A 24,174-nucleotide genomic window follows, 5' to 3' on the forward strand; every position below is an offset into this window, starting at 1 on the left:
TTTTGTGTGTTAAGGTGAGACATTGGGTAGACTCAACTGAAGAGAGCACATGGGTTTTTTAACTTCTTTGTCTTTTTGCCTCAGCTAAAGCCAGTTCAGATACTTTCAAACCCGCTGTCTACATATAATCAGCAACTATGGCTGACGTGTGTTGTCGAGTTGGAGCATTCAAAAGGTATGAAGCCTGACATTTTAGAATGACTTTTATTTGTACAGAGCACCATATCTGAAAGGTTTAAAGAGCTTTAAAATCTTTCAACAAGTGCTCAAAGATGGATTATAACATGGTGATTATTCTTTTTAATACCAGCAAGTTGGGAGCCCCTTAAATGTCCTCCAAGGAAAGTCACGTTGCAGTGCTCGAGGAGTACCCGTCATGGCTCAGGGAGCTCCCGTCGGCCCTCAGGGATACCGGTCATCCTTCGGGAGACCCGTGAAGCCTAGCTCCGTGGCTGCACGGTGTGGGTGCTGCAGCAGCAGCCTTTGCCCATGGGCTTCTGGGAGAGAATTAAGTCCTGGTGTCCTAGGGCAATGGTTCTGTCCCGCAGGGACGCTTGGCAGTGTCTGGAGACCTTGTGACATGGCTGTCACAACTGGGGAGCCGGGAGTGCTGTCAGTATCCAGTGGGTGGAGGCCAGAGATGCTGCTAAACATGCTACAATGACAGGACAAATTCCAAACAGTAAAGAATTATCTGACCTCAAAATAGCCCAGGTGCTGAGGCTGAGAACCCCTGCCCAAAGCACTCACAGTTTATAATGACCTCGCTCTGTCCACCTAGGGCGACCCTGTCAAGCACCCTCCCTGAGAACCGAGAAGATGCTCCACGTCGTTTTCTATATACTGTGATTTAGAGGAAGCACTTTGGTTGAAAGAATTTGAAAAGATAACCCAATGACTGCAGTAAATTAAGTGAAAAAATGCATATTACAAAAAAATTAACCTCTTTTTATAACATTTTAAAAAGCATAAATAAATTTGATATCAGTATATATTTGTGTGTCTAGAAAACAGTCTGGAAGGATGGACACAAACGTGAAATTATAGTTTCTCCGGTTGTGGGATTATACGTGTTTAATACCATCTTTATATATTTGGTCTTTGATATTTTTAAGCAATGAGCATATAATCAGAAAAACAATGAATTATATAATCAGAAAAAATAAGAAACCTGTTTTTATTTTGGTATGAAGTTCAATTAAATTTTATATGGGAAATTAAAAAATAAAACTTTATTAGCCATGAAATATTTGTCCTTTTGTGAAATGAAACTTGGGGGTGGGCGAGAAACAAGTTCATGGAAGGGCTGGACTTGGCTGGCAAGTGTGAGCTTGGCAGATGTGGGGAGGCTGATGCGTCACAGAACCTTCCCGGGCCGACACACAGCCAGGCAGGCACTTCTGCAGGTGTGATGGCCTCTCGTGGTCTCTTAACACTGGGTTTCTTTCTTTTGTAGAAACAGCTATTCAGACAAACTTCACCATGACTGTTAAGGTCGATGGTGTAGCTCAGGACGGGACCACGATGTTCATTCATAATAAAGTTCACAATCGGACGAGGACGCTCACATGTGCAGGGGTGAGTGCATTTGACTGGTCCGTGAAGTAGAAAGGTTCTAACAATTGTAGACCGTGTATTATTTGTTTCTAAATATATCCATTTGGTTCTTGCTTTCTAAGAGCTGGTTTTGGCTGGCATCTGAATTTTTCTGAGCTTCTGGCAAGTTCCCTGGAGATGATCTCTTGGATCATCTGTTGTTGGAATGTGTTACTTCGTGGGTCAGTTGGTTCAAGACTGAGTCTTGCTTGCTTTAAGGACACAGATCTTCCTTGTGCATTTGCAGAAATGTGCAGAAATTATTGTGGCTCACCTCAGCTACTTGAATTACACTCAATATACAGTGACTGTGGGATTCAAACACCTGAAGGAACGCATCAAGGAAATGAACTTCACCGTAAGTATACCAGCTGACCATGGCGTTTCCGTGGCTCATTTGTTTAGCTTCCATTCTTTGTGGAATGACTGAGATAAATCACAGCATCGAAATCATGTTATTTTGGACAGTGGAAGACATGTACAGTTCTAAAAACTGTAGAAAAACCACAGTTTCTTACGTATATGGGACCACAGTTGCTTCAAGAAACAGCATGGAATTGGAAAACCATGGTGTTCTGAGGTTTAGGAGAGAGAGTAGCCTTCCAGCTGGGAGGTAATGGAGAAGTTGCCAGGCGTACCCTCCAAGGAAGGCAGGACCCCCTTCTCCAGCCCTTCTCCAGGCCTGTGAGTGGTCTTCAGACCCTGCCAGACCTCTTGGTGAAGGGTCCCTGCTCTCACGTGCCTGGCTGCCCCCAGTCATCAGCTCTGATGGTTAGACTTTCCTGTCTCGTGTCCGGCTGAAATCAGCCTCCTTGTTCCTGCCGCTTGTTGGGAGTCAGAATAATCGTCAGGGTGACTAGGGACACGGGTGTTAGATCAGCCAGAAGAGCTGGGTTCAGATCCTGGCACCACCATTTACAGTTTGACACTGTTGTACCTCTGTTTCCTTATCATAAAATAGCTACCTCATACAGCTGTGACTATTAAAGGGAGGTGCCAGTGGGTCCCTTTTTAAAATTATGCTTTTTTGAGATGTAATTCACACGCCATAAAAGAAGTCTATTAGTAGTCGCTTCTCATTTCTCCCTCCCCCAGCCCCTGGCAATCACTAATCTGCCTTCTCTCTGTATGGATTTGCCTGTAGTGGACATTTCATATGAATGGAATCATATACTTTGTGCTGTTTTGTGAATGACTTCTTTCACTAAGCAGTGTTTTCACAGTTCATCTGTGCTTTGCTGGTAACGGCACTTCATTCCTCTTTTGCCAAATAATATTTCATTGTACGTGTGTGCTGCCTTTTGTGTATCCATTCATCGGTGGATGGGCATTTGGGTTGTTTCCATTTTTGGGCTGTTGTGAATAACGCTGCTGTGAACGTTTATACACAGGTTTTTATTTGGACAAAGGGGTCCCCTTTGCTGAGAGGTTGTGGTGTGTGGGAGCCCTCCTGCACCCTTACGGGCACTCCCACCTCTGCGATTTTCTCTGTTTCCTGGGAGGCCTCTGGAGGTCGGCTGGGCTTGGGGTCATGCCCAGCGCCTGCTTGTTGTGTGTGCTTGACAAATGGTAGCCGTTGCTACAGTCTTGCTACTTTTCTGCACGTCCTGTCTCTAGACTACCCAAAGCGAGTTTGTTTATTCTTTATCTGCCAGATTGCTCCGCAGGTGTTCGAAGATGGCTGTCTCTGAGGTCTTTCCTTTTCCTTCACAAAGCCCCAGGGATGTGGCTTCTGGATGCCTCAGACTCCAGGTTTCCTCCCCACGGCCCCGAGTCAGCCTGGCCGAGAGGCGTGACCCCCTGGGGAGGGAGCAGGTGGGCCCCCAGGTGCCAGCTCCTCTAGAAGCTGCATCACCTGTCGGACCCCGCGGACTTATTCTGCTGTTCAGCCTAGCCTCCTTCATTCCTGGCTCCTGCGGTGGGTTTCTCACAGTTCAGATGCTACTGAGACGTGACACTCTGCTCCTGAGTTTCTTCTCAGTGCTTTTAGCTCCTCCCCAGTCTCTTCCGACCTTTGAGTTTGAATCTGGATTCTGTTCCTTGTTGTGCAAATGATTTCCTCAGACTTTGTCTTCAGAAGATCTGATTAGCGTTCTGCCCGTGTCCTCAGGTTCACGATGCAGAGGTTGAACCCAGATGGGGCCTCAGACAGATGCCGTGAGCTCAGGCACTCTTTGGACTCATCTTGTGATAACATCTGTGCTTTAGACTTTGCTATTTCGCATCCTTCTGATTGGAGAATGCGGAAAGAAAAGAGCACCACGTTTTCCCCGCGAGGGATCTTTCCTTTCGGTCGTCTTTATAGGAAAGTCATCCCCTACAAGCCCTTTATCAAAGTGCTCAGCAGTTTTCCCCACGGGGTTTACCTCGCCCCAGCCCTATTATGTGGGCTTGGGCCACTGTTTTGTTTGGTTTTGATTGTGGTTCTCTCCTTCCATCTTTTGTATCTGTTTACATTTCCTCTTAAACTTATTCGTAAATAATTTGATACATGTTTCAGATAAACCTGGTTCATGTCATTCCGCCCTTGCTGGTCGAAGGCAGGCCATATGATCTCATCTTAGGGCTCAGTAAGGAAGTTGCCGTCAGAGCAGCTCTCCTTGAATGATGCCAACAGTCAGAGCTTTGTTTTGATAGCTCTCCTCAGCATCCTCAAAGCTGAGACGTAGGACCCTCGGGGTTTGTGAGGGATGTCACCTAAGATTTTTCTCCATTTTTGGTACATTTGTGTATTCCCAGTAACAGCAGAGGGCCTGGCAACAGTTAGGTTTGTAACTGAAGAATAGCAGCGTAGCACTTCAGCAAATAAGAAATTCAAATGGCCGACAAACCTTTGAAATGCAAACCAAAACATTAGAGAATACAAGAAGGAATGTCTTTTTTTTAAAGCCTATCAAACTGGCAAGTAGTCCAAACACCAACAAGAAGAATCACATCTAGTGTTGGTGAAATGTAAGGACACAAGTTCTCATACGGGTTAATGGGGTGTAAATTGGTTGAACTTTGGGGGCCAGTTTGGCAATGTATCAAAGCCTATATGTGTATGTTCTTTTTGACCTAGTAGTTCTACTTCTAGGAGTTTATTCTAAAGAAATAATTTAAAATGTCCACACAGATTTATGTTCAAACATGTTCCTCATAGCAGGAAGTTGGGAGAAATCTGTATTTCAGCAGGAATGTTCTGGTTAAATAAATAAATTAGCTCTTCTGTACCTGTTAAAATAATAAACTGGTCACAAAGTAGGATAGATAGCACAAACCGCATACTGATTTAAAAAAAAAAAAGTACATGAATTAAAAGTATTAATTAAAATTTTGTATTTTAGAAAACTGAAGACCATCTCTGGGTGGTGGGGTTAATGTTTATTTTCTTTTTTTCCCCTCTATTTTTTTTTTTTTTTTTTTTTTTTTTTTGCGGTACGCGGGCCTCTCACTGCTGTGGCCTCTCCCGTTGCAGAGCACAGGCTCCGGACGCGCAGGCTCAGCGGCCATGGCTCACGGGCCCAGCTGCTCCGCGGCACGTGGGATCTTCCCGGACCGGGGCACGAACCCGTGTCCCCTGCATTGGCAGGCGGACTCTCAACCACTGCACCACCAGGGAAGCCCCCCACCTCTATTTTTAATAATGAGCTTTTATTAATTATATTTATAATCAGGAGGGAAGATTATTTGTTTTTAAAAAAAGCAACTGGTATTTGAAGAGGAAGTCTAAGATACAGTCTAGCCGTTCACTCCGAGAAGTTCAGAGCTACCTGAGAGAGTCCCAAGTTCGCATTATGCCTACAGCTTGTCTAGAGATGCATTAAGCCATTAGAGAATCTTATGCAAAGTGTTTCTGTATCTTTTATAAAATTGCTGTTGAAGGCAATATCCATTATGCTGTGAGCTCTCATCTAAACCTTCAAACAGAATTCCTTTGACCATTTGTTTTAACTCCTTTTATTAGAGAATGAAAACTGTATAGCTCCTCACATTTCTCTTTTGGTATTAGCTGCTACAGATCTCCGAAAGATGTTTTATGCTGAATTGTAGTAATTACTAGCATCCTGGCATGGGTTGCTGATATAATTATCTTCTTTCTTTACTGTTTTACCTTTGAAAAATCCTTTAAAATGGTTTCTGTCTAGTCGGGATTTTTATTATAAACTACCTTCATTCCTTTTTGGAAGCAAACGAAATATAATGAATACATCTTTAGAGTATCTTAGTGATACTATTACACACCCACCAGAATGGCTAAAGTGAAAAAGGCAAAAAAATGTCAAAGTTGGCAAGGATGTGGAACTACCAGTGTTCTCATACCCTGCCAGTGAAAGCGTAAATTGGTGCAGCAGAAATGCATAATATATTGACTAAAAGACTTATATTTAAACCCATAGCCTTGGGTCCATTCAGTGACCGCTCTCCTGTTAGGGCGCAGGCACTGACCACTGCTTGACAGGATCCCTGTGGACCGTTGCCCTCCTGGCCCCAGCATCACTGGACCCACAGCTACTGGAGGGCTGCTGTCTATGCTGTCTGTAGCGGAGGAGCTGGGGCCCTGTCCTCTGAGCTTCACGCCTTCTTCTCGGGCTCACTTTAGGGAAAAGGACTTTTCAAACCCTTGGCACCAGTGAACGCCAGATGGAGCTGTGAGGCCGCTCTGGCCTCGGCGGGACACAGGTGCTTCTGCTTAGCAGCTGCCGGCGAGGGCAGCCTCCTGGAGGGAGCTCCTGTGTGGCAGTGGTTTCCCTACAGCAGAAAGGGCAGGGGAAGGGCCACAGGAGCAAGGAAGACTGGCCCCAGCATCACAGTGTACTGAGCACCCACCGTGCGGCACATCCCAGCCCAGGATCCAACTGGGGAAGCCGGGGTTTAACACTGTCTTCCTTCTTCACCCCAACTCCTCATCTTTCTCCTCCTTTCCCCCTGTGAACTCACATTTTAGAACTATTGGGCTGGCCCAAAAGTTCGTTCGGGTTTTTCCATAGGATGTTACGGAAAAACCCTAACAGACTCTTTGGCCAACCCTGTAAAATGCATGTTTTAGGTTTAGCTATTTATTTATTGAGTAAAGCATTGTGTTCTAGTGCTAATTTTTGAAGTGAGCGAGTTGATTATTTTGTGCTCCTCTGACAGAGTCCTAAGACTGAATCCCCCCTCCTTCTGGGGAGTCCATGGTTATTTTCTTTCTTAAGAGTTACAGTCCCTTGAGGGTAAAAAAAATACGTACTTTCTTCACTGTTACTTTAAACATATTTTGTGAGTCTTTTCTTGATGGTAACACTTCTTTTTTCTCTTCTTGATCATGCCTTAAAATCTATAACTAAGATACGTATTATGCTTTTTTCTTTTTGAATATTATGTTCACATCAACACTCCCCCCCATCATTTGCTCGTAATCACTACTGTGATCGTTTTGTAAATGATGCTGTTGTAAAATGTAAGCAGTATAGCAATAATCATAATAGCCGTGGTGTTTGGGGTTTGTAGTAGCAGCTGTTGCTTACTGACTATTTGCTCTTCGCCAGGCACCGCACTAAACTCTTTCCGTTCATCCTCTTATTTAAATGTTCTGATTGTTATGATAATTCTTCAAAGTAGCTATTTTATGGAGGAGAAATCTGAGGTTTAATGAGATTAAGTAAATCCGAATCTCAGACTTCACAATTCATATGATCTTTTTTTTTTTTTTTTTTTGGTATGCGGGCCCCTCACTGCTGTGGCCTCTCCCGTTGGAGAGCACAGGCTCCAGACGCGCAGGCCCAGTGGCCATGGCCCATGGCCCCAGCCGCTCCACGGCATGTGGGATCTTCCCGGACCGGGGCACGAACCCGTGTCCCCTGCATCGGCAGGTGGACTCTCAACCACTGCGCCACCAGGGAAGCCCCATATGATCTTAATTACTATGATTTCCACTTTCCCATTACATCAGTTGTTAATAGTTCTGCTTGCATTACAAATTCGTTTGTATTTTTTAGAATTTTATGTAAATGGAATGATACAATATGTTTGGGTTCTTGCACTAAGTATAATTACTTTGAGCCGGATGAATGATGTTGGGTGTATCAGTAGTTCATTCCTTTGTGTTGCTGTGGGACACTCTCTGTGTGGATATAGCACAGTTAGTTTATCCACTCACCTGCTCATGGATATTTGGATTGTTTCCAGTTTGGGGCTGTTATAAATAAAACTGCTGTGAACTTCTGTGTACAAACCTTTATATGGACATGTGCTTTCACTTCCCTTGGGTAAATACCTAGGAATGGGATGCTGAGTCATGTGTCAGGGGTCTGTTTAACTGTTTGGGACGTTGACAGACTGGGTTCAAGGTGGCTGTATTGTCTCACATTCCCATCAGCGGCGTGTGAGGGTCCCAGCTGCTTCACATCCTCATCTCGTCAACACTCGGTAGGGCAGTCTTAGTTTTGGCTGTTCTAATAGGTATGTTAGTGGTATTGCATTGTGGTTTTGATTTACAATACTTTGAAAACATTGGTCTTCTGGTTTGCATTTGTTGACAAGAAATCTATCGTCTTGTCTTTGTCCTCTGTAACAGTTCTCCTCCCCTCCAGCCCCCTCCCGCCACTTTTAGGATTTTTCTCTTTTACCTATTTAAGCAGTTTGATTGTGGGGTTCCTTGGTATACTTTTCTTTGTATTTCTTGTACTTAGGGTACGTTGAGCTTCCTGGATTTGTGAGTTTATAATTTTCAACAAATTTGGGAAAAATTTGGCCGATATTTCTACAAATATTTCCTCTATCCTCCTGCCTTCTTCCCGCCAGTAGAAATTCGAGGACTCCAAATATATCCACTAGGCCACCTGAAGTTGTCCCACAGCTTACTGATGCCCTGTTCATTTTTCTCTGTTGCATTTTAAATGGATTCTTTCGCTGTCTTCATGTTTATACCCTCTGTGACGTCTAATCTGCTGTTGATCACCCTCCAGGTCTCTGCTTCACGTATGCAAACTCTCCTCTAGCTTCTTGATGTCCTTATCTACTAATTCTGTCGTCTGCGATTTCTGGGTCAGTTTTGATTGATTAATTTTTTTCTTATCATGTTTCATATTTTCTTGCTTTCTTTACACGTCTGGTATTTTTGATTCAATGTCAGACATTATTGATTGCTAGAGTTCTGATCAATATCCTTGAGCTCTGTTCTAGGATGTGGTAACGTTACTTGGAAACAGTTTGTGCTTTTCAGGCCTTGATTTTAAACTTTGCTGGGTGGGACCAAAGCAGCATTGAGTCGAAGGCTAATTTTTCCCCACCACTGAGATAAAAGTGCTTGGAGTACGCTCTACAATATCCCTCTGATTGTGCATTTTTCTTACTGTTACTGGCCTTCAGTGAGTGCTAGTGATCCTTATAGGGATTTTCCCCTGGCCTTGGGTGCTTTACTCACTGTCATGCGATCAGTATTCAGGTGAAGACGTGGGGAGGGCGACCTTTGGCAAATGGCCGGAGCTTGCTCTGTACCTCTGTTAGTGCTCTGTCCTGTGAGTCACAGCCAGTGAGCTGTGTCCCTGCACTCACAGCGGTGTGTTTGCGACTCAGAGACCACTGGGCTCTGCTCGGGTTCCCCCAGGACTTGGGGTGACCAGAGGGTGCACCTGTCCCCCATCAGCTAGAAGATTATGGCCCTTCATTGCCTCGTGTCCAGGGTCTTTGTGTGTGTGTGTGTGTATACACTTAATGTTTGAGGCAAATAAGGTGAATCTGGTGTCTTTAACTCTATCTGTTGCTCTATCTGTTACAATTTTTAAATTGCTCAGATGATTTTAATTCACTGCATTAAAATGATGGGGCTCCCTAGCCCAGTGCAGTGCCGTGTCCTGGGGTCTAGTGATGAATCTGGCTGGTAACTGAGGTGGGAAGGGCTGCCTTCCACCTGCTGTCAGCACGTGGGGCCTCATCCTCGCTCTGTTAGCCATGCACTTGGTATGAGTGAGACTACTCAGCACAAGAACTGACAACCGTAATTCCACAGTACTTTTTTTGGTCTCGGATTCATATCTATATGTTTCACTCAGTCTTTTTTAGAACATCATGCTTACATTTTTGCGTTGTTTAAAAATCTGTTTCTTTTCATGGAAAGCATGGCTTTTTCTAATAAAGAGATTGACAGCATTGATCTTTGACATGAGATTTAAAAGCCAAATGCTATTACTATTATTACAGAATAATTTATCTGCCAGATTCATCATTAGTATGCCACCATTTAAAGCTATTTTCAACTCTTGGTACAAGGTGTGTGTTCTTTAATATAAAAATAAAATGTACTAAGTGTTAAAGTTTTAGAACATGTAAGAAAGTGTAAGAGAACATTTTAAACTACCTGTAGTCTCACATTTAGAGATAACTATTATTAATAATGTGGTGGGGACTTCCCTGGTGGCGCAGTGATTAAGAATCCGCCTGCCAATGCAGGGGACAGGGGTTCGAGCCCTGGTCCGGGAAGATCCCACATGCCGTGGAGCAACTAAGCCCATGCACCACAACTACTGAGCCTGCATTCTAGAGCCCGCGAGCCACAGCTACTGAAGCCCATGCGCCTGGAGCCCGTGCTCCGCAACAAGAGAAGCCACTGCAGTGAGAAGCCCGCGCACCTCAACAAAGAGTAGCCCCCGCTCGCCGCAACTAGAGAAAGCCCGCATGCGGCAGTGAAGACCCAGCACCGCCAAAAATAAATAAATAAATAGAAGACATTTAAAAAAAAATAATATTCCATTGTATGGGCACACCATATAAAAATAAGTAAATAATGTGGTGTACTTCCTTTTAGATGAATTTTTTTCAAATTGTTTTCCTGCTTTCCATTTTAGTGGAAGACTTACGACCCTGCATTTTCCCACTTGGAAATTTGGTTCCGATTCGTCTTTGTGGTGCTTACCTTCATTGTCACTGTAAGTACCGTTCACCGAGCAGATTGTGTCAGAATCCAAACACGGGCAGAGTTAGTTCATAAATTACGGTTATTAGAGTGTGGGAGGTTTACCTGAACTCTGAGACACTCCATCCAGTGGGCCGACCTGATGGTACTAAATGTCCTGTATTTCTTCTGGGGTGCTGTGCTGCAAGAACGCTGGGGCGTCTTTAGTAAGTAAGCACTGCATAGCGCCGTGGTAATTAGAGGTCACTGTAAGTAAGCACTGCATAGCGCCGCGGTAATTACAGGTCACTGACTTGTAAGTGAATTCTCATGCGGGTGCGGTGAGAACTGCCGTTTAACCTGTGTGGAGGGATTCTGCCTCGTTCGAATGACCTTCTCTGAGTGCAGGTACGGCACGTTCTTGGGCTTCTACGTTTGGATAAGTGGTCCAGACCTGCAGTCTGTGGGCTTTTTCAGGAGAGTGCAGATGAGGGGCTTTGGACGTGCAGGCTTTCGGCTCATTTGGGATCTGAGGTCTCTGTCCACTGGTGCACCGTGTCTTTGGGGGGTGATAACCCACAGAGTACAGGCAGTCCCCACAGAGGCCCAGCCAGTGAAGGTGGGAAGTTATAAATTGGAGGAAAAGGAAGTGTGCCTGGAGGGTGGTATCCTGCCCCCGTCAGCGGCCTGCCCTGTGCTGACGTGGAGGGAGTGACATTTAGGACGTCTGTTCTTAGCAGTGGTGGCCGCTCCAGTTGCCCCCCAAGGAACTTGTTGCTTCGCAGACTAGCTGTATACAGAAGGACACGGGCTCACAGGGGACGTGTGAGGGAAGTGCCAGGCGGTGGTGATCTGGGTGTGGCTGGAAGGCAGGACACGGCCACAGAGTACCCTGAGAGCTGGGATGGCCGGGGCCTCCCCTGGTGAACTCACTAAAAGAAAGCGGAAAACCGCTGTTTATATTTGGTCAGAAGTCCTTGCTGTTCCTGGAAGGATTTCTGTTGCCTGGGATTCTGCTGCCGTACTCTGGGGCCCAGAGAACTGGTACCCAGGGCCCCATGTTCTCAAACAAGAGAAATGGGCCTGATTCTGACAGACAGACTGGGGGAAATGGTCCATCAGCCCAGGAAGTCCAAACTGCTTGGGAAATTATTGGCTTATGTTAGACTGCAGAAAAAAACAAAACGACTCCAGGCTTAAAAATCACAAATTGTATGATGTTTTAGAGTTTAAAGAAACCTCTCCCATGGGCCACTGCCCCTTCAGGGAGGTGTTTGAAAAGAAGCACATCGTCTGACCGTGGTTGTCTATAAGCCTCATTCCTTGGCTTTTCCTCTGGGAGCCCTGGTGCCTCCCTAGAAGCTGGCGTCATCTGTGAAAGTCGCACCTCTGGGAGCCTGTGGCCTGTGCCCGGGGAGGTCCTTCCCTGCGGCTCAGTGGGAGCCAGCCTGATAGAAACAGCCTGCCCAGAAGGAGGCTGGGGGGCCAGGGGGGTTATGGCCATTATATTCCTCGTCACCTCCTGCCCCTGTGAGAACAGCCATGACCGTCTTATCGAGGCTCCTTTGCAGCAGTTCACCGTCTTCTCCCAGTTGTCACTGGTGGTTCAGCAAGGGGTTGGCTCATCAGGTCTTGGCTGGCACGGAGACCTTTGATTTAGGAAGACAGACGTAAGGTGATGCTCGGCGGGGTGGGCAAAGACGGTGACTGGGGGCCTGGTCTGGTTCACAGTGCCTGTTTGCTCACTCCCTCCGGAAATTTTCCATGCGAGACTGGGGCATCGAGCAGAAGTGGATGTCCATTCTCCTGCCTCTGCTGCTACTTTACAACGGTAAGTGCCATTTTTACTTCGGCGCTTTCCCCTTTAACGTTGAAAGCTGAAAGGCGTCCTGAGGGTGGCCTGGGGGCCCCTGAAGGAACAGGTGGTAGCGCCCTGTGGCCCGAGGGACATTGCTCCAGGACGCGGCGGTGCCTGCAGCTTTCCCCCTGCCTGGAGGTTAAAACCCAGAAGGGCCGCAGACACCGTCTTGGGACTTGGCTGAGGGTGGCAGCAGTGCTGTCTGCTTCTCGTGCCCTGCTCCAGAAAGCATCTGCTTCCAGAGCTGCAGCGCCAGGCCTGCCGGGAGGAGCGGCTGGCGCGAGCAGACGGCACTCAGTACTCATTCCTGGAGCAATCTGTTCTTTGGCTTTTCGGTGTTTTGAAAAACAAGACAGCCATTAGTTCGCTAGCTTCCCCATGGCTCTGGCTGGGGGGGAAAGCGATCATGAGCTCTGCCCTCGCACGGGGCCGGGTGCCCTGCCGGGTGCCCTGCCGGGTGCTGGCAAGTCTGCCTTCCCAGGCCTGTCTGCCTTTTGCCTTGCAGACCCGTTCTTCCCCCTCTCCTTCCTGGTGAACAGCTGGTTCCCGGGGATGCTGGACGACCTCTTCCAGTCTGTGTTCCTGTGCGCCCTGCTGCTCTTCTGGCTGTGCGTGTACCATGGAATCCGGGTGCAGGTGAGCCGTCAGCGCTTCCGGAGGGAGTGGGGGACTCAGTCCTTCTGTTCCAGACTCTGGTGATAACCTTAGGGTGAACTGGTCCTTGGGAACCTGTCTTCAGCCTCATAGTCAACAGAAGAGTGTGTGCTGTGTGGAAATGATGGGAGTATCTATGATCCGTTGTGGTCTGTGAGGGGGTAATAGTTTGCTAGAATTACTAACTTCTCTATTCCTTTTTCTTTTTTTTTTTTTAAGGGAGAAAGGAAGTGCTTGACTTTCTATTTGCCCAAATGCTTCACTGTTGGACTATTGTGGTTGGCCTGTGTTACCCTCGGAATATGGCAGACGTGAGTAACTTTATTATGTGTGAAACTTCAGTCTTGGAAAGCATTTAACAAGGTGGACAGACCCAAAGTTGACTGTGTTTTGTGAACTCATCCAGAAGGGAATCTGTCACCCAGTGTTTCATGATTTGGTAGTGTGACTTAAACTGAGGGTTCATTTCTGCTTGAATGGCATATAGAGATGGACACGATTCTTCTAGTCTAAGGTGGAAAACGAAAAAGACCACGTCTTTTCAGATTTCTCCTTCGGAGAGGCAGAGACTTCATTTGTAGGAATGACGCTCAGGTCGGCTCCTGGCTCGCCAGTGTCCCCAGATGTTTTAAGTTTCTCCTTTGGCTTGTGTCTTTAAACCTCTCCATCCTTATACCAGCTCCCAGGGTTGATCTTTAGTATTTTTGTCCACCTGTAAAATGGCACCACCGCAGAAGCCTAACGTAGTAACACCCTGATTCACCCAAGTAGGATTTTCTGCAGAAACTAGTCCCATCTCAGGGGTATAATGTTGGCACCTGACACAGTAATGATAGGACTCAGCACACGTCCCTGCTTCCCTCTTCCCACCCGCCTGTCGTCTCAGCAGCCCAGTGTCATTTTGAAACGTGCTTCCTAGAAGTTTATGTTTACTTCTATTGCTTTCTTTGTGTGCTCATCTATTTCCTGGTGCCCATATATGCCGTTGAAAAGGTGCCTGGAAAACAGCTCTTAAAATGGAGAGAGAACTAGTATAGGGATTTTCCTAATGATACATACTGTACTTCACAATACTGTTGACTGTGGACAGTAAGTGTAGCAGTGTTCTGTGCCTTTTCAATAGGTAACTTGGGATTTCTCATAAATAGAGGATTACTTTTTAAAAATCTTTTACCGTTGGTCAGCAAGTAGTTTATGTTAGTAAGTTTTTTAAAAAGCCAAGTGAGAGAAAGTATAAAATAAAAAGTAAACTAATTATTAACCTATTTTTTTTATAACATCATATTTCTAGAATTAATGAATTACACGATCCAATGTACCAGTATCGAGTTGACACAGGAAATTTTCAGGTAAGGATTGTTAATGAATCCAGAGGAATTTTTTTTTTAACTGCTGTCATAAAAAGTCACTGAATTTTGTAACTTAAATTGTGCTGTTGATACAAACTTGCCAACTGGTTATATGGCAAGGTCCATAGAAAGTTCATCTGTGGTTTAGACCCATTGTCTTCTAGGTGATCTAGTTCAACCCCTCATTTCCCAGAAAAGAAAACCAAGGTCCAGAAAAATTGAGATCCAGGCCTGGATGCTTTCTTGGACACATAGCACTGTCTTCCTAAGCAGGGCAGGGAGCCAGGCCCTCATCCCGGGGAGGGACAAGTAGGAGCCACTGCCGTTTATTGAGCACCTCCTGCGTTCCAGGCCCCACGCTCGGAGCTTTCCGTGTGTCATGGAGGCGTTTGCTCGTCTGACGAGCAGGGGCCGGGGTGTCCTCCTGGGGTGAGCTGGCCACCTGCGCTCACAGAGAGGTTGAGCCGGGATGAGGACAGTCAGAGCGGCAGCAGCGTGCTCTTGTGTTGCTCTAGGCTGTGGCCTTCAGGGCTCCGGGTCCCACTTAGAAAGCTCTGGCTTTCCTGCTTATGCTATCGGAGGGAGAAGCAACACCGAGACCCTGTTGTCATTCAAGTGCCCGTCTGGTTTCGCTCCAGGGAATGAAGGTTTTCTTCATGGTGGTGGCCGCCATGTACATCTTATACCTTTTGTTCCTGATCGTGCGGGCCTGCTCCGAGCTGCGTCACATGCCTTATGTAGGTAAGCGCTGGTCTCAGACCCCCCTGGTGCAGGGCTGCCTGCGTTGGCGCGGGCTGGGGGGAATGACGGCCTGAGCCGGAGGGCAGACCCAGGGGCTGGAGCAGCACCTTCAGCCCCAGGGAGCCCAGGGCTGCAGGGGTGACTCGGGGCCATTTGGACAGTGCTTCAGGCCAACGCTGGAGGGAGGCCTGTGGGGTGGAAGCCAGCTGGGGCCCCAGGTGCCAGTGTGGCTGTTGGAGCTGCCTGGATCCTTCTGGAATCACAACTTACAAAGTGGCAGGGGTGGTTTTCCTCGTCCTTGAATTGGGACAAGTCACCTGATGTCATAGGATCCTTTCCCGCAATCTGTCACAAGCAAATAATAGTGGCCACGGCCTCGCTGGGAGACCCTCCTGGCCTCCGGGGAGGTGAGACAGCATTTCTCCTAGGCTTCAGGTCCTAACAGGTTTAAAGTCCAGAGGGAAGAAGGGTTTTGTTCAGAAGGTCTGGCTTTATTTTTAAGATCTCTGGGATCAGTGGAATTTAATTCCAATTTGCTGATTTAATGGGAGTATTTACTTCTTTTTCAGATCTCAGGTTGAAATTTTTGACAGCATTGACTTTTGTAGTGCTTGTCATTAGGTAAGAAGACTTTATTTCTTAAAAGAAGCAAAATGTGGGTTTTTATTTTACCATCATGAATGTCTTTCTCCCGTTTTATGGGGTTAATTTTAGGGTGCTTCTAGCCAGCTGTGTCCTCTGGTCTGAGGCCTCCTCCCCCGGCAGGGCCCTGAGCGTGTGGTGGCTGAGGGAGCACGTTCTGCTGTTCGCGCCAGGGGAGAGAAGAGCTTGGCGAAGCTGCGGCCCAGCGCTGCTCGGGTTCCCCCCTTGCTCTGACATGTGCCCTGGAAGGCAGCAGACGCAGTAGAGACAAGTCAGAGAGTTAGAATCCTGGGTGACGTGCTTGGCACCTGGGGTCCTTTTGCTGCCCCAAAGACAGGACTGTAGGCGGGCATCATTGAAGCACACACGCTGCTGCTCGAGGGAAGCGGGCAGGAGATGCCATGCAGCAGAGCAGATGCCGAGGACTCTCCCGGGTCCGCGGGCCGGCCTGAGGGAGCGCAGAAAGCCGGCTCTTTGAATGAATTCCAGATAATTGCTTGCTTGTTTCTGGTTTGTTGCTTTCTCCTAAAATCAAAATCCCGACGGGGAATAATATCTAGTTACCTGCATTTCTTTCTCGGTTGTTTGGATGGCAAATAAGTGGCTCTCAAGCCCTTTCCCCGGTGGGAGCCATTCCGGGCTCCGAGTGGCCAGCTTTCCACCACTGTGCTGGGGTCCCAGCCTTGTTGGATGGGGGATCCTGGAGGCATCTGGGTTCATTCACCCGCCCCTGCAGGAGTTGTGTGCCTCCCTCAGCAAAGCATGTGAACTTGGCCTGGTCTTCAAAACGAGCTTGGTTTTATTCAGCATCTAAATTCACCTGAAAACAGAGGTTCACGTGTTGTTACTCAGTCTCTCTGCTGCCCTTGGTGCAGCCTCACATGCACACCCTCACCTCCTTTTACACATCAGCAGCCCTCACATCCCCTCACACAGCCTCGCCCTCAGGCTGCCCCAGTCCACGGGCTGGGAGCTGCTGTCTCCTTGTGGTGACCTCTGTACGTCTGTCTAGAAGTTGTTATGCTTTTGGGATCTTCCTTCGTCTGAGTTTCAAGGGGATTCATTCATGCAGCAGATACCCAGGAAGTGCCTCCACTGGTAACTGGGTAGACAGGTTCCTCTCTGTCATGGCATTTATAGTCCAGTGTGGGAGGGCAGTGATAAAAAATTTAAAAATAGCCTAAACGCTGTAATGAAAGCAGAGGGATGGACGATGGCAGGAGGGCCATGGCTGCTGTGCTGAGGCTTGTGGGGGACGGCTCTCTGAGCAGGGGGCCTGGGGCCTGAAGTAGGACCCTGGAGCCTGGGCTCAGGGACAGCGGCGTCACAGGGCGTGAGGACGCGAGGGAGGGTGGCCACTGGGAGGTCAGGTCGCCTCGCAGGCCGTGGTGAGGAGTCTCGGTTCCATTCTCGGTGGTGGGAACCCTTCGCAAGGTTTTAAGCCAGGAGGTGAAGGGACCTGGTTCACATTTTATTAAACTGTCTGGCTGGAGTGGAGACTGGACCCCAGGGAGGGGAAGTGGGCTCCCCTGTACCAGAACCCTCTGTCGGCACATGCGTTGGTGGGCAGGTGTCGGACAGGTATGTGAACCACTGCCCGGCGGGGGGAAGAGAACAAGACGGGCAGACTTTTCCCCGGGGGCTGGTGGTCTGTTGGAGGAGATGGTCCAGACGGCACAAACTGAGTAAGAGCAGAGGGGGAGCACATGCCAGGGGACCTGGACTCGAGGCTGCAACGAGGGCTGTGTCGGCCTCTGCTGACCTCGTCCCTGGATCTGAGACCAGGAGCCCAGTGGAGGGGCCGTGTGCACGTGTACGAGTCTCCATGCAGATAAAATCATGACTAGACAGTGAATGTGGCAAGCTATATGCAGCCAGTGCTGTTTCTTGGTATGTTTTTATGTACTGTCCACCCCCCTTCTCTTTCAGCATCGTCATCCTTTATTTAAGGTTCGGAGCACAAGTATTACAAGACAACTTTGTAGCTGAACTGTCAACTCACTACCAGAATTATATCCTTTCGTGTGAAGACGTCGGGCATCAGGCACACACCCCGGTGGGGTGGGTAGCGTTGCAGGCCTGTGAAAGTCAGGAAGAGGCATGCCCTGGGGGCCTCACCCCCGTCCGTGTGAATGAGAGGCCCAGGGGCCCCAGCGCCTGCCCCCACCCTCCACGCCCCCCTCTCCTCTCTGTGGGGCAGGGACTGCAGCGGGTCCACTCACCATCCAAGCCTCGGGTCAGGCCAGGGCTGCCCACCTCTCCCTGCAGGGCACTGGGGAGAGGCCGAGGCCTGATTCGAGGGTCTTCTCTCCCCAGATGGCATCCCTTACCAAGTCCCAGATGTGTCCAGCTGCACTTGACACCTGTGTCTCCGGGGAGGGCTTGTGAGCAGCGGGACCTCCTTCGAGTCCCTGAGGCCCCGCTGCCTTGGCAGTAGGCTCCTCGTTTGGAGGCATAATCGGGTCAAGTGTGTGCCTCCCACTCCCGCTTTCAGTGATGGCATCCATCAGGGGAACCTTGGGGTTCATCCCTCTTCTCTTATTTACATCCTTAGAATCAACGCATGATTTGTCACGATTTTGTGACTGAATTTCACACAATGCTTTTATCGGATTCTCAGAGGGGTGTGTAATCCAGAAAAGATTAAAAAGGACTAGTTTGAGAGTCTGGATCCAGTTCTTCCTTTTATTCTTGACTCACCTTCCTGCCCTTTGCCTGCGACTTGCTCTCATCAGGTCCTGCACTTGCTCTCATCAGGTCCTGCCACCTCCAGAGGCTTCCATGGAGAGGAGAGGGCGCGGCTCACCTGTGGTTACCGGGTGCCCCTGAAAAGGCATTGTGCCTTCCGGCCGTGGGCCTGCCCTGTGGTGCCCGATGTCTGGGTGTGGCCCCCGGGGTCCTGGCTGATGCTTAGCAGTCACTCACGGTTGGGGGAGGGGCCGGCTGACGTGTCCAGATAGACGGTGTCCCAGCTCTGCTGCTTCCCTTGACCAGTGTCACCAGCTGAGTTCTTATCTTTCTACGGCCTGCTGAACTTTTACCTCTACACTTTGGCCTTTGTGTATTCGCCCTCGAAGAACGCCCTGTACGGTAAGCCGCCGGCCAGGGTCGCTGACCAGGGAGCTTGGGCAGCAGCTCCGGCCCCACCTCCCCGGCTCCCTCTTTAGCGGAGAGACCAGGCGGGCTCGGATGGTGAGCCCTGAGCCGCAGGGGGAGCCCAGCAGGTGCTGTGTCCTTACAGCCCAAGATGCAGGAACGGAGTGTGTCCGTGGGTCCTGACACGAGCGTGTCCGTCAGCCCTGCGAAATAAAGTCTGTTGGAAATGAGTGCCGTGACCTTCAAAAGAAAGCCAGACGCACACCCCGCCCCACCTCCCAAAAGAACCAAACCAAAACAGCCCTCTTGCCCTGGGGTGAGGAGAGTGAGAACTCCCTGGGGCCGGGGCGGCAGGGCCACCTGGCTGCCCATGGAGGGGCTCTCAGCACGTGCACAGAGGGTCCAGGCGGAGGTGACGGCTGACGGGCTGTGGACCGGCAGCTGTGCGCAGGCCCGGCAGGCAGACCAGGTCTCCCGGCCCTGCTCCCAGTGAGGACCTGCGGGACCCTGGGGTGCGGGGAGCCCGCCCGCTGGCTGCTCCGGGCGGCCCTTCCCCCCGGGCTCCCGCTCAGTCTTCCCGCGGCGCCCCCCGGGGAACAGAAGGACCTGTCCGGCTCACGCAGGTGCAGGCGGCGAACGGGGAAGCGGGGACTGGAATCCAGCCCTTTCTGACTCCCACCCTTCTTCTAGAACAGCATCCTGCCTCTCTGGGCTAGTGACGTTAGAATGCTTGTTGGTTTTCAGAGTCCCAGCTGAAGGACAATCCCGCCTTCTCCATGCTCAACGACTCAGACGACGATGTGATATACGGGTAAGTCCCCACCTCTGCCGAAGCCTGCCCCGGGGCGAGCGCTCAGCCTGCTTTCGCGTGTTTACCGGAGAGGCTGGTGACCATTCTCAGACGATTTCAGAGGTATCATCGGTCTCTTTCACCTGGGAGAGTCATGGGATCCCCTGGTTTTCTGTTGTCACGTTACTCAGGCTGAGGTGGGTAGTGGCCCTTCCTGCTGGGCACCTGAGTGAGTGGTGACCACAGGAAGAGCAGTTCTTTCTGGAAGAACAGACACCCTGGTGATGGGTGGGGCCGGAGGGGTGGGAGGAATCAGCTGGTGACAGAAGTGGAGAGAGTGAGGCTAGGAAACGGGCTCCTGTTAGGACGGCGGGTCAGTGTGAAGAGGAGAATAAACCCAGTGCTGTCGAAAGCCGAATGGTATCAGAGGCCTCTCTTGTAACAGGAGCGACTATGAAGAGATGCCCCTGCAGAACGGCCAGGCCATCCGGGCCCAGTACAAGGAGGGGTCTGAGAGTGACTGAGCCCCCGTGCCTGCTTCCTGGCCTGCCCTGTACCTGCCTGAACGCAGACCTCTCTTACAAGCAGAGATTTCCTGATCCTCATTTGTTTACATATTTTTGAAAGGGAAACCAAAACTGAGGACAAATTTAAACATTGGGCCAAATTTACTGTTAGACTGACTGCATTGATTTGGGAAGAGAGCTCTGACGAAAAGTGTCAGCCGCCAGATCATGTTTCAAAGATTTCATATGAGGGGTGGCTGTTTCCAGTGAGAAAGAAGTCACTGCTGTTTTTAGTAGAGAGAATTATGTACTTAAAAAGAAAATTTACTCAAGTTCCTGGAAAGCCCTTAGGAATAAGGTCCACAGCATGGGGGTGTTCCTCTGCTCCCTTCCTTTCTTCCCTGCCCCGTGGTACCAACTTTTGACCCTTTAAACCCAAAGGGAAGCCTATTTCTGTGGCTGCCCCACGAGGGCAGTCCTTCCCCACCGAGTGGCCTGTGCTCTGGAAGATCACACATCTCAAGCGATGGGTAACTTGTGTCAGTTGCTGTGTGAAATGTGTACATGTGTAATGGCTCTTTGGGGAAAGGGAGGAGGGTGGGCAGGTCCTAGCCCTTCACTGCCACCAAAGCAGAGCTGGTGTCTTGGAGTTCTGAGGAGCGTTTGATAAGGCTCGTAAGGAAAGGGTAAGATGATTGACAGGTTGTCAGCTCCCATGGGAAGGGTCTTGTTGCCAGACTTTTCTAAGGGCCTGTGTGCACACGTGAGTAATGCGTGTGAGCGTTACATCGTGAATATGCATGATGTCCCTGTGCATAGAGACATCATGCATATTCGTGGGGAGGAGGGGATCCATTACAATTCCAGTAAGCAGGAGTTTCTGCAACTCTGTCAAAGATGATGCCTTGTAGAGCTCTATTTGTTTTGTTTTTTTAATAAAAGTTAAACAAGTGATTGGTATACTCTACTACAGATTCGTTATTGCCAAAAAGTTCTTCAGCTTCACATCTGGAAACTAGACGAAAGAAGGTAAAACATTTTAGGTGGCTTACGGAGGAACATCTCTGGGGAGAAGGTAACTTTTTGGGAATCATTCCGGCCCTGTGTGTCTCGCATGGTCGTCAGGTAAACAGATGAATTGCTCTGTGTAAGAGCCGTCTGGAGCTGCTCTATCTGTGGCATCGTAGAAGGCCCTGGAGATTTCCAGTTCCTTTTTGTCAAAGACTAATTATAGGAGGTAGAGATATCTCCTCTGCTTTTCATTTGGCATGCATAGTAATCTCTCTCTTGAATGGTTTACCTGTGATCATTGCAGACATCCTGATTGATGCCATCTTGGCCGACACAGAGGTATGGGACGTGATTGTTCTGTTCTGCAAACAGCCCCCGCACTTTCTTCATGTATACATTAACTCTCCAATTACCATTCAGAGCTAAAAGTTATATTCCACTTTAGGTAGTGCTGGGACCTTAGAGAGGTTCATGAGACACTACTCATTATGACTTCGTATCTTTCTTTTTAACGTAAACTTTAATGATAATGCACCTTTAATATGGATTCCATTTATATTTGTTTTTAAAACCTTGTAAATAAGAAAGTCTGAATTAAAACAATTGCATTATTGCAAGGGTAATTCAACTTCACATGGTTTTTACATTTGCTGCAAGGATGTGATTAATTTTTTTTGATTCTGTGTATTCAGAGGTATTGAAGAAATTTTCTGTTACCAAATTTTACAACTTCTATTAAGACTAAGTAATTTTATGTAAATTGATGAAAACTTACTTGTGCTGATTAATGTATCCTAGTATGATATAGTTTACAAGTTTTAATCATTATAAAATAATTGTCCATAATTTGGAATGCTGTTATTTATCACTAAATGTATAGCATTTGAGGCATTTAGCTGGACACATTAGGTACATCTGAAAACTTATCCTCATCCTATAGTGTAATTGTTAACTGATGACTGATATCTTCATCCTTTGATTCTTATTGGCATCAAATCAGTGAAATGAAAAATATGGGAGTATTTATTTACTTTTTGTAACTAAGTTGGAAACGAGGAAAAGTTACAAAAGAAAGTACTTAAGTGGGAAAGGTTCTTTATTAAGTCATGCATTTTCAGTTTCTCTTCTCTGGTATCATATGTCAACATATTACATCTTACATGTAAAAATTTGCTTAAAATATATAGCATTTAGTGTGTATTATATGTGCCATAGGTATTAGGTTAAAACACTAAAGTCTGCCAGAAACTTTAGACAGTAGCAAGAAAATTACTATGATTATTTTTTGGTCTTGGAGGGTATCAGAGTTTTGCAAACTTAAATTATAAAGGGCTGACTTTAGTTCTTCCATGGTAACGGCTTGAATAACATCATCTTTGGGATAATTTTTATACTGGTCCAGTCTAGGGAACCTGGAAGATGACCGTAGGCATTTCACAGTTTCCCTAGGGAGAGTTTCATTATCCATGTGGATAAAGGTCTGCTTGATTTATTATTAAATCATTAAAGCAGTGCAGTGATGCAGTTTTCTCTCTCTTAAGCCCCATTTGAAAGGCTAAAGAAGAGGATATATAAAATGTATTCAAGGTTTGTAAGATTGTTCCTGTAAATAATTACAGATTGCAATAAAAGTTTAGATACATTATGTAAACCCAACCCATTAAATGGTCAGGTTACAATACAGACATCACCAGCCTCAAGAATTCCATGAGCTATTTACTGAAGGTACAGTTACGTTCAGTAGATTATAATGTGGTCAGTAACTTATTTCCTGGAATCCTTTTCACAGGGAAAAACACAGAGGCTCATAGAAGGGATGATTAAAAGGGACATCTAGTGAAGACTAGACTTAGAACACTTAAGTACATTTATGTATTTTGAGGGTTTTAAAAACCAGTTGCCTTAGAGGTTAGACTTTTGAAAAACAAAGGTACAGATCTTTTCCGCAGGCCAAAGGGAAGTTGCTTTAGTCTGTGACATCTTGTTACCCTGTTCATCTTGATTTGACATGTTTTAGGTATACTGGGAACTGTAATACCAGACTGTGAAACACAGGATTTTCTGCTACTGAAAACTGCCTTTTTACAAAGAGACTGTAAATATCTGTAAAATAAAACAACTCTAAACCTTAAGCTCAAGAGGAAAGATAAAGCTATGTATTAGACCTTGGAACTGTCAGTGAGTACAGTAGTACGTGATCACAGAATGATTTTAGTCAATCAAAGTGAATAAATGTTTATTTATGGCAAATTTACACTTCGGGAATGGCTTCATTAAGAGACTACCTTTCTATACTCTGGTTTCTCTTCAGATCGTATAAATCCTTCACCTTTTACTAAGAGACTACCTTTCTGGTAGATGTTAATAAACTTTTAATATTTGATCCTTATTTATGTACATTGATTTGTTTGCTCTTTGCATGTGGAGTTAACTGATCATTCAGGCATTGGTGCTTTAGGGACGAGAGCAGGGTTTTTTCATTTCAGCAGGTGGACGCGGAGGTGTGTCTGTCTTTATTGCCATGTTAACGTGGCCCAGGCACGAGCCCCGAAGGTGAGCTTCACCGGTTTTGGGGCCCACCTCCCCACTTACTTGGATATGACTTTAAATCAGTCAGAAAACCTCCAGACACCTTTTCTGATTCATAAATAACGGTCTAACTGTTGTGGACACAAAATGAATAATTGTGAAAGCATTGTGTAAGCCGTAAGGTACTAAAACAAACATTTCTGTTGTGATTGCTACTGAGAAAGAAAACACAGGAGTAGAGGCTGTAGTGTTGCAGATTTGGGCCGACAGTGTGAGTCAGAGCTCTCCAGCTATCAGAAAAGACCAGCTTGCCCACTTGCCACCCCTTAAGCTCCAGGAGAGAAGCCCTTGAGGGAAGGATTTGATGCCCAAGGGTAGAATTCCAACCAGAACACAGCAAAGCGGTCAGGATCTTGGTCCCACGAGTGGCTCAGCAAATCGCTGTACTGGCGAGGACCAGAGCTGAACTGCAACTTCTTCTGTTTTTTACAGTTTTATAGATTCTAAAGCCACTAACTAAATATGGAGAATTCATTTGTGATACTATT

The 24,174-nt window shown here is 47.4% G+C and overlaps 1 protein-coding gene across 2 annotated transcripts in view; it reads left to right on the plus strand.

The window, feature by feature from the left end:
* TMEM181 (transmembrane protein 181) overlaps positions 1–23,486 on the plus strand; it is a 47,232-nt gene extending 23,746 nt beyond the window's left edge. Inside the window, exons 4-17 of one of the 2 annotated variants that reach the window (XM_024747924.1) lie at positions 85–175; positions 1,457–1,578; positions 1,844–1,954; positions 10,404–10,484; positions 12,182–12,281; positions 12,790–12,944; positions 13,182–13,273; positions 14,254–14,311; positions 14,950–15,052; positions 15,622–15,673; positions 17,624–17,706; positions 18,695–18,784; positions 19,535–19,601; positions 20,026–23,486. In XM_024747924.1, coding sequence (XP_024603692.1) covers positions 85–175; positions 1,457–1,578; positions 1,844–1,954; positions 10,404–10,484; positions 12,182–12,281; positions 12,790–12,944; positions 13,182–13,273; positions 14,254–14,311; positions 14,950–15,052; positions 15,622–15,673; positions 17,624–17,706; positions 18,695–18,784; positions 19,535–19,601; positions 20,026–20,104 — 1,284 coding nt within the window. In that variant the 3' untranslated portion in view covers positions 20,105–23,486. The remainder of the gene's footprint in view (positions 1–84; positions 176–1,456; positions 1,579–1,843; positions 1,955–10,403; positions 10,485–12,181; positions 12,282–12,789; positions 12,945–13,181; positions 13,274–14,253; positions 14,312–14,949; positions 15,053–15,621; positions 15,674–17,623; positions 17,707–18,694; positions 18,785–19,534; positions 19,602–20,025) is intronic. The other variant, XM_024747926.1, reaches the window with a different exon arrangement.
* The last annotated feature ends 688 nt before the right edge of the window (positions 23,487–24,174 follow it).

The sequence above is a fragment of the Neophocaena asiaeorientalis genome, unplaced genomic scaffold (genome assembly GCF_003031525.2).
Source record: "Neophocaena asiaeorientalis asiaeorientalis breed wild unplaced genomic scaffold, Neophocaena_asiaeorientalis_V1.1 scaffold123, whole genome shotgun sequence".
NCBI classification, from domain to species: Eukaryota; Metazoa; Chordata; class Mammalia; order Artiodactyla; family Phocoenidae; genus Neophocaena; species Neophocaena asiaeorientalis.